A 17500-nucleotide genomic window follows, 5' to 3' on the forward strand; every position below is an offset into this window, starting at 1 on the left:
ATCATCCGTCTATGCCGTATCGCTGGCATATCTCTCTGACAGGGTGCATAATTACTGCGCGGAATCGATCAAAACAAGAATACAGAGTTATCTCCCATATGTTTTTCGCTAAGGCCAAAAAAAAGGTGTGGTTAAGGTAACATAGCCACACAAAAAAATAGGGTAGGAAGGTAGGCAATCACTTTTTTTTTTTTAACTTTTTTTTCTAATGTGTACAAATTAAACCTACTTGACAGGGAAATAAGTGTGCGACTCGAGCGCTGTCGCTTTCATTGCGTTTTCTGCACTCGGTTTTTTTTTGTTTTTTTGTTGTTGTTGTGACAAATGTAATAAAAAGTTATAGGGTCGGCCCCTAAAAATAGGGTAGGTCGGGTTACCGTAACCACACCTATTTTTATTTTATTTTTTTAGGCCTAATGTTTCTGAGAGACGAACTGAGACGAAAGTGATTGCAGATTGGCCGACTTCGACAGTGATCTCCGTTCTGTTCTTCACAGTTATGATAAAGACATCGTTCTAAGGTTAAAACAAGTCGAAATGTTGAGACTGCTGTGGGAAGGAGACCGTGATATTGTTGCATCACTCTCAACTGGCTACGGAAAAAAGTATCGTCTGCTTCGTAGCCAAAGTTGATTATCACGTGACACTTTTGCCATATTTAGAGTTGTTTGCACAGTAAATACACCCGCGAAAGATAGCTCGCTTGAAACTGTCTTACATATCAATCCTTTGTCATTTAAATATTACACAACACCATACAAATCATTATCGACGATCGCGAATCTGCTTATATCAATAACACATTACGAAAAGCTCTAAATATGTTTAAAAAAATAATCGATTTCTTCCCCACAGAAAGAAAACCAAGGCATCCTGTCAGGGATAAATGAGACCCGACGGGAAGTAACTCATTTTACCTGAGTTCAGGATGCAAATGGGATGTTATACACCGTCAGTCTGAGACGAGAGTAGTGACATCATCTTTGTCACGGTTCCACACTCAATATTCGGTCGTTCTACCCGCAACTTCTGTAATGTATGCCAGAAGACAGCGAACAAGTGTCTGTAAAGTTCATCCCGAAAGTGTGCGTGGGAGTTTTGCCTTGTGCTGACTTGCCCAGGGAGCAGAAACTGATGTCATCAGACAGTCTCGGCTCTGCTTCCCTAGTTCAGCCGTCTTAAGCGCTGTTTGTTTCAGCCATCGGACGGAGAATAAAGAAGGGCAAACGAATCGCATTACAGCGGTAATAAAAGTTGCCGACGTATCATGTAGGATTAAGTTGGCGAGACAGCAAAGCTTGGTTATCTTGCATGGATCCGTTTTGAGTACATTCGAGAAAAAAAGAAAACAAAACAATTGCTGTTGAACTATTTTTTTGAAATTTGAAACAACAGCGTGTCCACTACTGCATATGCGCCTTCCTTGTTCTTGACAACTTGTTAGCCCATGCCTTTACACTTTCACTATTTAGTTTCAACTTATGACTTCGTAATTGTTTATTTGCCGTCTTTAACATGGTATCTAAGGGCAACGTAGTTGTTCATAACTAACTCGCATGTACAGGGTGACCCAAAAAATGACACCCTCTAGAATGCTAAGAAGTCCCACATGTGTTCAGCGGAGTACTTCATTTTTCGTGTGCATTCGTTTGAGATGTGGAGTTTTACACAGTTTTAAGTATGTAGGTCAAGTGGTTTGATTTTTACGCTTTTTAACAAATATTTGTTTCAAATTCGGAATTTATCTCACCAGTAGGAGGTTTGACACTGAGCAGTAGCCACACTCATCCTACTTTAACCCTCCAGACTATCTGTAATTGGTGTTTCAGCTCATATATTGTCTGATAATGGTTTGTATATATGCAAGACCCTTCATAAAAAACCAACGGTTTACAATCTGGAGGGCTAAAATCGGGCTAGTGTGGCCACTATTTAGTGCCAAACCTCATGCTTGTGAGTCCATACACGCATTTGGAAGAAATGTTTGAAAGAGCATTAAAAATCAGAACATTGTAATAAACGAACGATCTTTATCCTGATTTAATTACTATCGCTTACTTGCCTCTCTTTCTTTGATCTTGTGTTTAACACTGCATTGCCTCAATTAGTAATGGTTGAAGTTCTTTTGGTTAACTCATAGCACCATGCCTCAATTAGTAATGATTGAACCTCATTTGGTTAATTCATTGGAGATAACAATGGATTTTTCACGCGTTGTTGTGTACTGCGTGTTCCAGGTCTGTTCCTCTGATGATGGACAAGGTGGAGAAGTTTCAGATCGTCTTCAACAACCCTACGGCCACCTACTTCGCCGGTGAGACGGTCTACGGCTATGGCTGGATCGTCGTCAAGGAGGCTATGTATGTGCAAAGTGAGTATCGAGTTTTTACGTTTCTCACTGAGTTAAGTTTCAGGGGACAGGAAAATGTATATCGCTTCGTGGACTCAAGATGATGAGGGTTAATATATAATATTTTTTTTAAGGCACTGTTTTTCCTTCCCGTGTAAACGATTTCATCGATAGACTACCTCAGATCTGCCCGCCCAGGCTTTTGGGATTGGACCATCCCTCCACTTGGTTCTTTCTTTTTACAGTGATGGACCTGATTGTAAATAGTTTTAAGCATGGAGCTTGCCATGTGAACTGAGAAAGAAAACAAACTTGCATCAGTCTCGAATATCAATACCAGCTGAAAATAATAACTAACCAACCAACCAACCAACCAACCCTTTACTTGGACACATGGCAAAAGTCAATAATATGACTTTTTTATGAATTAATTTCTTAAAGGACGCTAGTGTAAATCTGTGAAATCAATTCGTCCGGGAAAGTCCAACTTTGCACAGAAAGCACCCAGGCTTTGGATTTGTGGTATACGTCTAAGTTGAAGGTTGCTCTTATCCTGGGTGGCCGAGTGGTAACGCACTTGCGCTCGGAAGCGAGAGGTTGCGAGTTCGACCCTGGGTCAGGGCGTTAGCAATTTTCTCCCCCCTTTCCTAACCTAGGTGGTGGTTTCAAGTGCTAGTCTTTCGGATGAGACGAAAAACCGAGGTCCCTTCGTGTACACTACATTGGGGTGTGCACGTTAAAGATCCTACGATTGACAAAAGGGTCTTTCCTGGCAAAATTGTATAGGCATAGATAAAAAATGTCCACCAAAATACCCGTGTGACTTGGAATAATAGGCCGTGAAAAGTAGGATATGCGCCGAAATGGCTGCGATCTGCTGGTCGATGTGAATGCGTGATGTATTGTGTAAACAATTCCATCTCACACGGCATAAATAGATCCCTGCGCCTTGAGTCCGAGTCTGGAGATACGCGCGCGATATAAGACTTCATATAACATATAACATATGTTAAAACCTAAATAGATATGTCGTGGTGAATACGATCGTATACACAGGGAATGTACCTCTTACAGCAGCTTCAGGGAACGGGCCGTGTCGCTTCGTGGAAATTAGGATGGTGAGTGTTGATTAGGTCTTACAGATGTACAGCTGTCAAATTCATGCTGTTTATATGCGAATTTGAATGATAAATAAGCTTTTTGTCCAACATAAAATCGACTTTTAATCACACACAAGGGAAAGAGAGGTCAATAAGGGTGTCTGTTTGTTTAACGTTCTACGTACTCCCTTGCTACCATTTGAGAACAAATCGGCCTGATCGTTTAGAGAGAAAATAATTGTGATGCTCATATTATTATATCACAATTAAGAGGGAAAAACATAGACATTTTGATAGGAAAAATTCCAGCCAGATAAGACATGTGGCCTAAAATAATAACGAGAATATGGAGATAAATCAAAGTCTCATATCCCGGACTGTTCTTACCCAAAGAAGCCCATCGTTCAGGCTGCTTTCACGCCCACACGTCGCCATGAATACGACACACACTCATTCTTGCTTGTTCAGTTGTGTGTTTCGAAGATGAGGTTTGTGCAAGCCTGCCAGATAAAATGGATTGCCCAGTGCCCCCTATCATCCATAACTCCTGTTCCATCTGCCAGCCAGAATAGACCTGATTATCCCAAAAATATGTTATCAAAAACAGCATATAGCGGGGGCTAGGGCGGAGAGAATGTGCGAAGCCGATCCACGACGGAAGGAAAAAGATGGCGCTGCATGATGGATGATGGAACTCCGGTCTCACTCGGCTGGCAATAGAGCTGGTAATCACTGGCCTGATGGCCGTGATCATATCACAGTCAGTAAATCACTTACCCACTTCTGCAGCCTAGTTCGCTCACCCTTGTAGCCCTGTATTGGCTATATTGGGACACGTCTGCTCCCACACACACCCCAGTCTTGCATCTAGGCGCACTTGATTGTATGAGGCTATATACTTATGTCGTCTTCTGTTCGCAATATTTGTGAACAACAGAGCTGCCGTGTTTGACATTTGAACAACAAGAAAACGAAGGGTTTTCTGGTATGTTTATTGAAAACACACTGGGGAACAAATAAACAAAACGTCATATAAGAAGAAGAAAAGAAAAAGTTTGAAAGAGTAGCTAGTGGGCAAGGGACAGTATTGGAACAAATAAACAAAACGTCATATAAGAAGAAGAAAGGAACAAGTTTGAAAGAGTAGCTAGTGGGTAAGGGACAGTATTGGAACAAATAAACAAAACGTCATATGAGAAGAAGAAAAGAAAAAGTTTGAAAGAGTAGCTAGTGGGTAAGGGACAGTATTGGAACAAATAAACAAAACGTCATATGAGAAGAAGAAAAGAAAAAGTTTGAAAGAGTAGCTAGTGGGTAAGGGACAGTATTGGAACAAATAAACAAAACGTCATATGAGAAGAAGAAAAGAAAAAGTTTAAAAGAGTAGCTAGTGGGCAAGGGACAGTATTGGAACAAATAAACAAAACGTCACATAAGAAGAAGAAAAGAAAAAGTTTAAAAGAGTAGCTAGTGGGCAAGGGACAGTATTGGAACAAATACAAGACACTATTCAGACAGAAATGTTGACGAGCAGTAAAGTGTACGTCCTCGTCTGTACATGCCTACATGAACACGCGTGTACTGGCCATCGGCATACGACTTCGTACTTACGACAACGTGGTGCGGCGCAGTAACCTATGGCATTCCATTTGTCAAATAATTATTTGGATACTTTTTCATGTTTTTTTCACCAGTTTTAGCTAAATAATCATTATTTAGAAGCTCATGTGCTAAATAAGTAATTGTTTATAAACAATGTAAAACAATTCTAAATAATTTTTTGTTTACGTAAACCATTCATTATTTACCTAAACAATTCATTGTTTACGTAAATAATTCATTGTTTACGTAAATAATGATTTATTTAGCAACTAAATAATATATTGTTTACGTAAACAATATATTATTTAGACTTATATTACATTGTTTATAAACAATCAGCAATGTTGCTAAATAAATCATTATTTACGTAAAGAGTGAATTATTTTCGTAAACAATGAATTGTTTAGCCAACACATTTTCCATTATTTAGGTGTTTCTAGGATTCGCTTCTGAACTAAGTTTTATGTCTTTCAGTGATTACTATAATTGAATACAAGGTCTCTCCACACACTCCTATCTTAAAATAGCTGTTGTTTGGATATTATTTTGGGGGAGAGGACGACGGAGAAGAGAGTTCAGGAAGAATCAAAAGTTAAGAGTAAATTGGGAATGAGGGGATTTGCGCATTCAGTTCTTTTTGTACGGCAATTTCAGCTTGTAAAATAAACAAATTTACGAACATTTTCTGATAAATATTGTTTGGAGATACCTTGTATTGAATTATCTATTATATATATACGACTTGTGTCTGTGTGCGTGTGTGTGTGTCTGTGTGTGTGTGTGTGTGTGTGTGTGTGTGTGTGTCCGCGATGCACGGCCAAAGTTCTCGATGGATCTCTTTCAAATTTGGTGGCCATATTCAGGTACACCCCGGACACAACCTGGTCGATGAGATATTTCAACACGTGCTCTCAGCGCGCAGCGCTGAACCTGTTTTGGTTTTTCTCTGGATCCATTCCCAGTAACTCTTCCTTATCTTCTTCAGTGTTTTCAGCGTTTATATCCCTTCCTTCGTGTGGCGTCAATCCATATTCCCGTTTCTATTTTTAGAAGGTCACTGTCGACAACGCTCAATCCATATTCCCGTTATACTATTTTTAGAAGGTCACTGTCCCGGCGAAGCCGGGTATTACTCTTCCTTATCTTCTCCAGTGTTTTGCGTATTTATCTCCCTTCCTTAGTGTTGTGCGCCGGCAAAGCCGGCGTACACCCGGCGCAGCCGGTTATTGAGCTCTACTTCTTCCCGGCGAAGCCGTACCCGGCGAAGCGGGTATTCATCTAGTAGTATATATACACAAAGAAAAAAAATGAAGCTTAGAAGTCAATTCTTGATTCCCCTAAATAATGAAAACTGCTTTCCCAAAACAATGAATTGTTTAGGGAAAGCAGTTTTCATTATTTAGCGAATCTGCTAAATAATGCATTATATAGGTAAACAATGATTTATTTAGCAACTGCTCATTTTATCCACCCAAAAAATATTATTTTGTGAAATAAGTGATTATTTGTGTAAACAATACATTATTTACGTAAACAATGAATGATTTACGTTGTGAATGAATGCAAATGCGCTAGTACGCTATCATACAGAAACAAACACAACTCCAAATGTAGGTTCCCTCCACTGTATTATACAGGTATGACAGCATACACACAAATACACACAATCATGAACATAAAGGTTAGGTACTCAAAAATCCAGTACTCACAGTTTTGGTAGGCAAAAACACTCGAGATGGCAATCTCGTACACAATTGCAATGACAAAACTCCATCCTTCACTGAGGTATAAAACTACAAAAAACAGTCCATGGACTCACAGGCACACGATATCTAGTTTACAGGTATCTACTCACGGCTCGTGTGTAGTCAACAAAAATCAGTTATAGTTTCTACTACGGCAGACTTAAAACACCGTCTGCTCTGTCTACTAAATATTCCGTATCTCTTAAGTAATTAAGATATTGTAGACATATTTTAATTCTGGTCATACGCAGAATTACACAGCTTCTATTGCTGTTCACTAGGAAATGTATTTTACTACTAATTCCTGCTACTGGTGACCTCGGTCTACTCAGTTTCCACCGCCCTGTGACCACTATGGTCCAACTCTACGGACAAACATAACCGTGCACTAGCTTCTAGAAATCCCGTCGAATCTCAGCTATGCGAGTCTAAAGGCGTAATATTCCGGCGGCTCCTCAGATCCTTCATTCTGTCATCTGGCCGCTATTTTCCTTTATGACCGGTTACACGACGCACTGCACAACATAAATAGCGGACATCTTGTCTTAGATATCTGTCTGCTATGTTTAAAGTTACAGTGTTAGTCGATTCGACTTATGCGATAAACATTAACGATATTCAAATGCTTATTCCATTTACCTGTTAAGTGCTCTACTCGGGCTTCCTTTCTCCCGGTCGGTTCCCGTGACAACCTGTCCCTGGACAGTGGTTAAGTGTAACGATATCTTCGTTGCGATTTACAAAGTCAACTCTCTCGGTCAGTGAGCTGAATTTACAATCCGTGAAACCACACTTCACTACGTCACTCTATTATCTCTGGTTAGCGCTCTAAAAGCGTGGAGGATATCACTATCAAACTTTGCCTGTTAGTGTTATTCGTGATTTCCTTCACATACGTAAGCAAACAATTATTTAGAATTTTTTTACATTGTTTATAAACAATTACTTATTTAGCACATGAGCTTCTAAATAATGATTATTTAGCTAAAACTGGGGAAAAAAACATGAAAAAGTATCCACATAATTATTTGACAAACGGAATGCCATAGGTAAGGGACAGTATTGGAACAAATAAACAAAACGTCATGTAAGAAGAAGAAAAGAACAAGTTTGAAAGGGTAGCTAGTGGGTAAGGGACAGTATTGGAACATATACAAGACACTATTCAGACAGAAATGTTGACGAGCAGTAAAGTGTACGTCCTCGTCTGTACATGCCTACATGAACACGCGTGTACTGGCCATCGGCATACGACTTCGTACTTACGACAACGTGGTGCGGCGCAGTAACCAGGCTGTTTGACAAGTTTCTTTAGAGCCAAAGAAAAAGCAAAGCACAAAAGGGGAGAAAAAAACTTGGACTCCAGCCCATCTATCGCACCACTACTGACAATACTCTTGGACAGGTCTGCAGTATCTTCCGCTTGTGCGCCTCTTTCCATTGCCCCAGTGTGGCCCCGCATTGTTGGGAACCGCTGTGATGGAAGTGTTATAGGCCGACCCATGCACAGACAGGGGATTTATTCCATCATAGTGGGGCCAGACTTTCCAGGCACCGTCATTTCCATGTAGATGGATGTCTCCGGAGCCTCGACGGATTTATCTCCCTTTCCTTTCCAACAAGAGGGGAGCGCTGCCTGCTAAGTGATTTGCATGCACGCCAGCAGTGACTTTGTCGTCCTCCTACGGTAATCTCACTGTGTGGCCACTCGTTATGTTTAGTCCAATATTGGATTAGCGCGAGCTTCGGCTTCTTTGCCATTCATCGCGATGGTACTATTTGTTGGGGGTAAATCCACTTTGAGCAGTAGTGTCAAATGGTAACGGGGGAGGGTGATAGTTGCGAAATCAATTTTCTTTGTAAAAGAGTTAGTGCTGCGTTGTCTGCGTATTTGTGGGTGTTCAAAACGATTGGAAAAGAAATGACAATCATCAAGCAAACTCGAAAAAGCACAGTTATTACCGTAGGGTTAGCCAGAAGAGCGTAAATGACAGTTTCAGCGTTAAAAACTTGAAACTAATAATCAGTAAATGAGATTTGAAATTGGAAGAAATAACGGGTCATGATCGTCAGTTTTACTTTTACTTTGCATTTGGTATCTGGTATTCTAAAGGAGGTTGTGATTCTGCTAACTTTGTCTGCATGCCCATAATCTTGCGAATTCGTCGGCTGTCTGATTCAGTTTGTTATGATTGCTTATTCCTAGTCGCATTGCAAATACCCTCTAATGTTTCTTGCTGTCCATCCTGTCAACTAATTCTGCGGTTAATAATGGAAAGGCATTATGGATTGTGGAGATACTTCCCTCAGATAATATGTCTTTGTAAGCAGCGTCTTCTCGTTCTTTTAACTCCATACTTTTTATGAGACATCAATTTTCTGCTGGATACATTCCGGCGGAAACGGTTATTGTTAAGTGCTTTGTATGCTGGTCGTTTGGACTGTTGTCTACGAATGGAAGGCCTTGGTGATGACCTCTGCTGCGTCATTCTCCCATCTCAACGGCGAAGAGAACGCTTTTTTTTCTCTCTCTGATTTGTCCGCGTATTGATTCTCTAGTTTGTAGTTTTCATCCAAGCAGCTTCCTACGTAAAGATTCGGCATTACCATAAATTTGCATGGAGACGGATGACGGGGATACTTGTTGCATTGAATTTTGATGGCAGGCCGGGGAAGGATCCCGTAGTGTTATTGATAAGGCGAGCTGTAATGATGTCCGTTCTCTGCAAAGAAAACGCCAATAATGTCCCTGCCCGCAAGCCTTTGTAATGACCGTCAGGGAGAATTCGATCACAATTGGTCTGGGGGATTTTTCACGGGGCTGATATTACCTGCCATTCCTTTTGCTGACGTCTGCTTCGAGGTTGCGTCTTCCTTGCTAATCTATTGCTCACTCCAATGGGAGGATCTGGCTGGCATGAGAGCAGATTGCCCTTGATTGGTTTGGCTGTTTTGATATATGTACGAAATTGCCTTTTCTGTATTGCGACGCGCCGTGTTTCGTTGCATAGAGGAAGGGGTAACGATATGAAAACTAAACAACAAATGAATGAAACAACACATTCGCAGATCGTTATTGTCTCCTCTTCTTTTCGTTTATCGACATTCTGTGTTTTATTGCATAAAGAAGGGAATTCAAATGAGGCAAAAAATCAAAGAAACAGCAAACACACGCTTTGTTCATTTTTTCAAAAAGTTTTCTCTTAATTTAACGTGATATTATTGATTAATCCAATTGAGGTATAAAAAAAAAATAAACTGATTGTGTGTACATTATCTTTGATATAAGCGCAAAGCTAAAATATAATTAAAGATAAAGTAAATCGATTTCAATAGCTGAATGGAAAGACTGTTCACTTCAAACACAACACACAGAATCATCACGAACAAATACACACACACAAGGTACAAAATATCCAACACCCAAAGTAAACGTAGAACCTCCGAAGAGAAATTACCGATATCAGTTTTCTGATAATGCTGTCCATCTTCTTTGGAGTTAGCGACGACCGGTGCACGTGAGGCAACCACACACAAAGTTAATCTTGTGTTCGATGTTTCTATTCCTATTTCAAGGATCGGACTATATGTCCAGGGCATTGATTGTGCATACACGATGTGATTAGATCTACTAGATCTCCCCGTCTATCCTTTCTTCTATGGTTAGGCCCAGGAAGATTTTCTCCTCAGGATTTTGAGCCATAGGGGTCAGCTTCCTGAGAGTGAAAGGTAGGATATCAATTGATTAAGAGGTGTCTAGGTCTGACGGAAGGCGAAATGATGTCTTCTAAATTGCCTTCATTTCGCTCGAGGATGGCAGATATTTTCGTCTGTTTCCGTGGAGGAGTCGCTGTTATTATCTTTGGGGGGGATTTTATGCTGGATAAGTTTTGAGCCTGTTTGCTCTAGTGTTGAATCTTTTTCATGGTATTTTTTTCTGGTGAGAGGAAATGATGGAGCATTCGCTATAATCCTCTTTGGGGGCGTTTATATGCTGGATAAGTGTTAAGCCTGTTTGCTCTAGTGTTGAATCTTGTTTATGATATTTTTTTCTGGTGAGAGGAAATAATGGAACGTCCACTATAATCCTCTTTGGGGGCGTTTATATGCTGGATAAGTTTTAAGCCTGTTTGCTATAGTCTTGAATCTTGTTAATGCTATTTTTTCTGGTGAGAGGAAATGATGGAATGTCCACTATAATCCTCTGTGGGGGCGTTTATATGCTGGATAAGTTTTAAGCCTGTTTTCGCTGGTAATGGGTTAGCAGGTGTACTTTTTTGTTGGGAGGAAATGATGGATAATGTGTGGTTTATGTCTTGATTTATGTTTATCATTGCCGTCTAGACAATAACGAATAGAGATGTCAACTTCTAGTTCTCTAAATTTTGCTTTATCATTCAAAGACCTACGATATTTGATTTCCTGCTGTAAGCAAGAGCTTTGGGGGATATCTGGAAGGTAGACGAATTAGTTACGGAAAGGTCAGTTTCAAGCCTGCTTTGATCCCATGTCTCATTAAAGCCTATTGCTTTTTCGCGTGCAAACACCTATTTTGCCGGTGATTTTGCTGCACAATCTAGAGAAGAAAAGGGTTGAGCGAAAATAATCCTTTGCTGCGAAATTAATTAACTTTTTTTTCTTTACTTGCAGGTATTTGCCTGGAGGCGATAGGAGAAGCCAAGGTGGAGTGGATGACATCAAGTGACATCCAAGCGTCCGATGAAGAAGTCTTTAATCACACAACTGTCCTACCTATCAAAGGTCAGTCCAAAAAAGGTCAGTTCCACCGAATGCTATGAAGAGATCAATATGTGTGTTGGGAGGAGATGCTTAGTTGTTGTTTTGGGATAAAAGGACAAGGCGGAGGGTGTGTTGTATTTTTTTCTTTTGTAATTAGTTTCTTTATTATCCATTTCTTACACTTTGTTAAGCATTAGCACATGATTCCTAAAGCTTCGTGGTTGCAGCGAGTTTTGGCAGCAGATAGGAAGATAGAATGTGTTCCTATTTCAACTCTCTCGAGTAATCGAGGAAAGAGAGTAAAACGCATAAGAAGAACATGTGCAGTAATTAATATTTTTCGTCCATCCAATGGTTATTATAACGCTAGCTCTTCCAGTTAGAATGTGTTCCGCGAAGAGTATATATTATAAACGTTAAGAGTGAGTACAGGTTGATAATTTGGACTTTCTCACACTTTTGCAAGGACTACGATCCATGAGAAGTTGTTTTCTTTGTTTAATCATTGTTTCGCTTGTATCTTCTGAACGAGCTTTGACAATTTGTCAGATAAGTTTATTTTCTGTATTATAAGTGGTCGTCTGTAGTGTATTAAACGACCACTGGGTCGAAAATAAGTGACCTGAATGTTTTGTTTTGTCACAATTAAACGTTCCTATAACAAACCATTGTAGTTTTTTGATTTTGTTTTCTTTGTTGGCCAGTTTCATTTTAAGTCCCACAGTCATCATTTCATATCTAACCAATCTTTCAACAGGTGAAAAACAAATCGACGACGAGGGCTTTCTTCACGCGGGGTCTCACTACTTCCCCTTCGAGTTCACGCTGCCCCAGAAGCTCCCCAGCTCGTTCAAGGGCAAGCATGGCCGTCTGCGTTACTACGTGCGAATGACTGTGTACTCCCATGGCGTCTTCTCACAGGGCGGCCCACACACTGAACGCACCAGCAAGTTTGCCGTCATTGGGGCTCTGGACCTCAACAATGAACCTGACGCTTCGGTGAGAAGTTGTTGTGTTGCTATGTGGAGTTTTCTTTGGAGGTTTTGGATTTTAGCCGTCTAGCTGACTTTCTTACGCCACTGCCACCCCTGGCCGTTTTGAGTGTGTTGTGTGGGTGGATTGGTTGGTTGTGTTGTTGTTGTTCGATGTGGCGTGTCTGTTCCTATGGAAGTGTGAGTGAGTGAGTGAGTATGTGTGTGTGTGTGTCACTTTTTTCTTCCGTTGTAAATCAAAAAGCCTGCTGTGCTCAGGTGGGTGATCAAGTTGTACCTCACTAGTTCTTCGCCTCTGTCTCTCTCTCTCTCTCTCTCTCTCTCTCTCTCTCTCTCTCTCTCTCTCTCTCTCTCTCTCTCTCTTTCTCTCTCTCTCTTTCTCTTTCTCTTTCTCTCTCTCTCTCTCTCTCTCTCTCTCTCTCTCTCTCTTTCTCTCTCTTTCTCTCTCTTTCTTATATGAGTGCAGGGAAGAAAGAAAAATCATGTAGGAACGATCGAATGTCGATAAATAGCGTAGCTTTCAAACCTGCAAGTTCAAGATTCCATTCTTCTCCTTCAAGTTTAATTGTCTTTTGGCCACATAAGTCAGCAAGTTTGTTTCACTTTGAGTCCAAATTGTGATCTCATCGAACGACAACAGCAACATCTTATTACTCTTGAGTGAAAAGAGCCAAAGGAAGCCTGTTCCTCTCTAATTGGCCAATGAGGGCGTTCGTAATACAAGACTATAAGCTATCTCAACTTTTCTCTGTCACATCAGCGTAGTCTGGAAGATCCTTGGTCACATTACCTTTCTTCCATTCGCGTTTCGTCAAAGCTGGTGCACCGCTGTTGTCTCAGCTAGACCATAGGAAGATGCACTCTTTTCAAAGAGAAGCCTGATATCGACCCAGCAGTATCAAAAGCTCTTTGAAGTCTGCCGGATGACCTACTCAAGTGGTGATGGCTTCCAGTGCCGGGAAAATGTGTGTCCTCTCTCCACTGGAAGCTCAAGTGGGCCAAGGAGACAGAGATGGTTTGATGAGCTCACTGACTTCGAAATATCCACTCCCTGAGTTGTAAATTCAGTGTATATCCATTACTGCACTGTAGATATAACTCAGTAGATTTATCTCCCATCACTTTATTTATTTATTCAAAATATTTTTTTATTTATTTATTCTTGGTTTTTACGGCTCGGCTATGCTTAAATCTGTTCACACACACACACACACACACACACACACACACACACACACACACACACACACACACACACACACACACACACACACATTTTTTTTTTGGGGGGGGGGGGGGCGGGGGTGAACGCATCATCCAAAAGTAAAAGCAGGGGGTTGCCCCCGTATCACATGCCCTGAATGGCTCAGCCTTGCGGGCGTAAAGCATCAACTTTCATCAACCCATCATATGTTTCATGCCTTCTGTTGAGTTGAAGCTCTTGCAGTAACCGGGCTTTTGTATTGTATATAGCGGAAAGTGGCGGTAAAAGCGTGATTTTATATTACTCAATCAGTGTATCCACTATAATGTGTAACTCAGTGGATGAGCTCCCATTATCAGTTTCAAGCCATCTGCCGAGCTGAAGCTCTTGCAATAGCCGGGCTTCTATTGTGTTCTATATGGAAACCCACACAAGGCAGGGGCGGTAATAGCATAATTTCGTCTCACACGTGCCGGCTTTGCGAAGTGGGATGAAAGGCGCTTAAAGCCCCGATAGGCAATTATCTGCTCGCTGTCTGCCGCGCACGGTGGTGCTCTCTAATTAGTTACCTGTTTGTGTGATTACACTCAGTGCCAACCAACGCTAATCCTCTCTTCATTAGGAAGGGGGGACAGAGTGTATTAGCCTTTTTCTGCTGCTCTTCTTTATTCGCTCGTATGGACTTTTATGCTCTCGAATCGCACATAGCTAACAGGTGGATGTTAGAATATAGCTCAGTAATTGCTCCACTGTCTGTCTCTCTGTCTCGGTCTCTCTTTCTGTGTCTCTCTTTCTGTCTGTCTGTCTCTCTCTCTCTCTCTCTCTCTCTCTCTCTCTCTCCCCCCCCCTCTCTCTCCCTCCCTCTCCCCCCTCTCTCTCCCCCCTCTCTCTCCCTCCCTCTCTCTCCCTCCCTCTCCCCCCTCCCCCTCCCCCCTCTCTCTCCCTCTCCCCCCTCTCTCTCCCTCCCCCCTCTCTCTCTCTCCCTCCCCCCTCTCTCTCTCCCCCCCCTCCGCCAATCATCGATGCAGTCATGGAAGATGGGAAGTCGTAAAGTGCTCACGATTGCTGCTTTGTGTTGGGGTGAAATAAAAAGTGGCGCGTGGCTTTGTGTTCATTTCCCGTACACTTGTCCCTGGTTAAGACTTCGTTAGCAGGGTGAGGAAAAGACACAGACAAGAGTTAATGGGGTTGGTCTATCCTTGCCAAGATGAATTACTTCCTCTACTTCATCCTTCAATGCCTGCTTTATCAACCGTGGGGTTTTTCCACGTAAAGCAGTCTGCCTGGTTTGTAAGCTTCCGGGCGAAATTTATAGTGGGTTTGAAGATGCCCACTTCCGTTGTACGTTTGCACTTGAAGCCTTTGGGAAAGAGAGTAGGGTTTTGAGAGTTGCATGCACAACGTTTGATAGAGATCTTTGAACTTGATGCAGGTGCCTGGCCAGGTCCCAGGTGCTAAGCCGAACTGGTATCACTGAGAGGACTGTGAGAGTCTTTGATATGCACATGAAACAGTTTGGAAGACCTGCGATATATATATATATTTGTGTGTGTGTGTGTGTGTGTGTGTGTGTGTGTGTGTGTGTGTGTGTGTGTGTGTGTGTGTGTGTGTGTGTGTGTGTGTGCGCGCAGAAGTGTAAAGATAATTTTAGAACTTTGTCTACTGTTTTGTGTGAACAGTTACCAGTGGAGAACGACACGTTCGAGGCGGTGGGATCGTGGTGCTGCATGGCCGGTACAGTCACCGCCATCCTGCGTCTGGACCGCAAGGGATACATCCTCAAGGAGGCCATCCCCGTGTGGGCAGAGATCAAGAACCTCAGTGCTCGTAGGATAGCGCACACCACCGTGTCTTTAGTCCAGGTCAGTTGGAGTGTGTCTGTCTGTGTGTCTGTCTGTGTGTCTGTCTGTGTGTCGTTATCTGCATGCCTGTGTGTCTCAATCTGTTTTTTGTGTGCCTACTTTTCTGTCTGCCTGTTCGATCTAGTCTGTGTGTTTTGTCTCAGTGCCGCTGTCTGTATGTCCGTGTCTCTCTCCGTGTTTTGTTGTGTTTCTGTCAGTCTGTGTGTATGTCTCAATGTCAATGTCTTTATGTCCATGCGTCTCTACCTGTTTTTGGTGTGCCTACTTTTCTGTCTGACTGTTTGATCTAGTCTGTGTGTTTGTCTGTCCGTAAGAGCCACAAACCCAAACCAATGATGGTCAAACCGTACTGGCAAAGATTCAAAATTTGGGCTCACATATCGTAGTCCTTGCTCAGAATCGAGTCCTTGGTTCATATAGTGCTTTTCCGTGTCTGCGTGCTTGCTGTGTCTTTCAGTGTCCACGCGTGCAAGACAAAGAATGGTGGTCCTCGTATCCAAAATAAGTTTAAATACGACATGGATCACGAATGTAACCGTATTCTTCAGTGTGATCGGTCGTATGTCTTTGACTGCCTTCTCGCCTGCCATTGTGTCGATCCGCCATCGTGTCTGTGTGAACTGCTTCTTCTTCTTCTGCGTTCGTGGGCTGAAACTCCCACGTACACTCGTGTTTTTTGCACGAGTGGAATTTTACGTGTATGACCGTTTTTTACCCCGACATTTAGGCAGCCATACGCCGTTTTCGGAGGAAGCATGCTGGGTATTTTCGTGTTTCTATAACCCACCGAACTCTGACATGGATTACAGGATCTTTTTCGTGCGCACTTGGTCTTGTGCTTGCGTGTACACACGGGGGGTGTTCGGACACCGAGGAGAGTCTGCACACAATGTTGACTCTGAGAAATAAATCTCTCGCCGAACGTGGGGACGAACTCACGCCGACAGCGGCCAACTTGATACAAATCCAGCGCGCTACCGACTGAGCTAAATCCCCGCCCGTGTGAACTGCTAAGGTTATACCCCAAGGGCGGACATACCTGCTACGTAAGGGTTGGATAACGAAGGCTGGAGTTTCAGAAGAACCGTTGAAGAGATGGAAGTACCGATAACATGAGCTCACATTGTTGTACATGTACCCTCATTGACAAAGCATTGTGAAAGCGTCATTCCTTCCTCCTGAGAGAGAATACAGCATCCAATTATCTTTGTGTGTCAGTGTGTGTGTTTGTTCGTGCGTCTGTGTGGACCACAAAGGCGTCTTCCAGACGGCGGCCATACCTGTATGGGCAGGGCTTGGAGATCTAAGCACTCACAACACCCCAGTGACATCAGACCAGGTGCGCCTGTTAGGCTTTGTACCTGAACTGTTATGCGTTCTGCCTGGACCTTTAGGCCCAAGTCCCGAACATGACTGTTCATAAATGAGGGTTGAAAGATGAGCGCTTTTATTTGATTATGTTGCTGAAGTCCACCGAGGACGTTAAATCTAGAGTTCATCGGAGAGCTTGCCTGACACCTGTCATTGGATCATACATTCTTTTCTATACTATACCTTATACCACGGGAAAAGCCAGACGCGTCTTGGAAGTGGATGGCCAAGGGTCGTAGAGCTTGCAAGCCTCACTGTTCGTGGGGTGTGGGGATTGCTCGTGTATCCTACTTGTGCGCTTGGTTTAAGCTTGATTATATTCATTCATAGAAACATTCCGTAAGCACTAAAATAATCTGCGCATTATCAAATACACGTAAACACTTTCTCTAATTATAGAAACATCACAGACGCAGATTGTGGCATAGAAACTGGACAAGAAAACACTAGGAGGGGGGGAATAGAGAAAGTAAAAAAAAAATCCCTGGAGCTCTCACCTGTCACAAGTATTTGAACCAGCTGTGCCGCTGACTA

At 42.2% G+C, this 17500-nt stretch overlaps 1 protein-coding gene across 4 annotated transcripts in view; it reads left to right on the top strand.

The window, feature by feature from the left end:
• The window catches only part of LOC138962712 (arrestin domain-containing protein 3-like), a 77085-nt gene that overhangs the window by 24190 nt on the left and 35395 nt on the right, over positions 1–17500 (top strand). For 3 of the 4 annotated variants that reach the window (XM_070334636.1, XM_070334633.1, XM_070334634.1), the window contains exons 3-6: positions 2238–2371; positions 11448–11573; positions 12295–12536; positions 15413–15595. In XM_070334636.1, coding sequence (XP_070190737.1) covers positions 2238–2371; positions 11448–11573; positions 12295–12536; positions 15413–15595 — 685 coding nt within the window. The remainder of the gene's footprint in view (positions 1–2237; positions 2372–11447; positions 11574–12294; positions 12537–15412; positions 15596–17500) is intronic. The other variant, XM_070334637.1, reaches the window with a different exon arrangement.

The sequence above is a fragment of the Littorina saxatilis genome, linkage group LG3, assembly GCF_037325665.1.
Source record: "Littorina saxatilis isolate snail1 linkage group LG3, US_GU_Lsax_2.0, whole genome shotgun sequence".
Classification (NCBI taxonomy): domain Eukaryota; kingdom Metazoa; phylum Mollusca; class Gastropoda; order Littorinimorpha; family Littorinidae; genus Littorina; species Littorina saxatilis.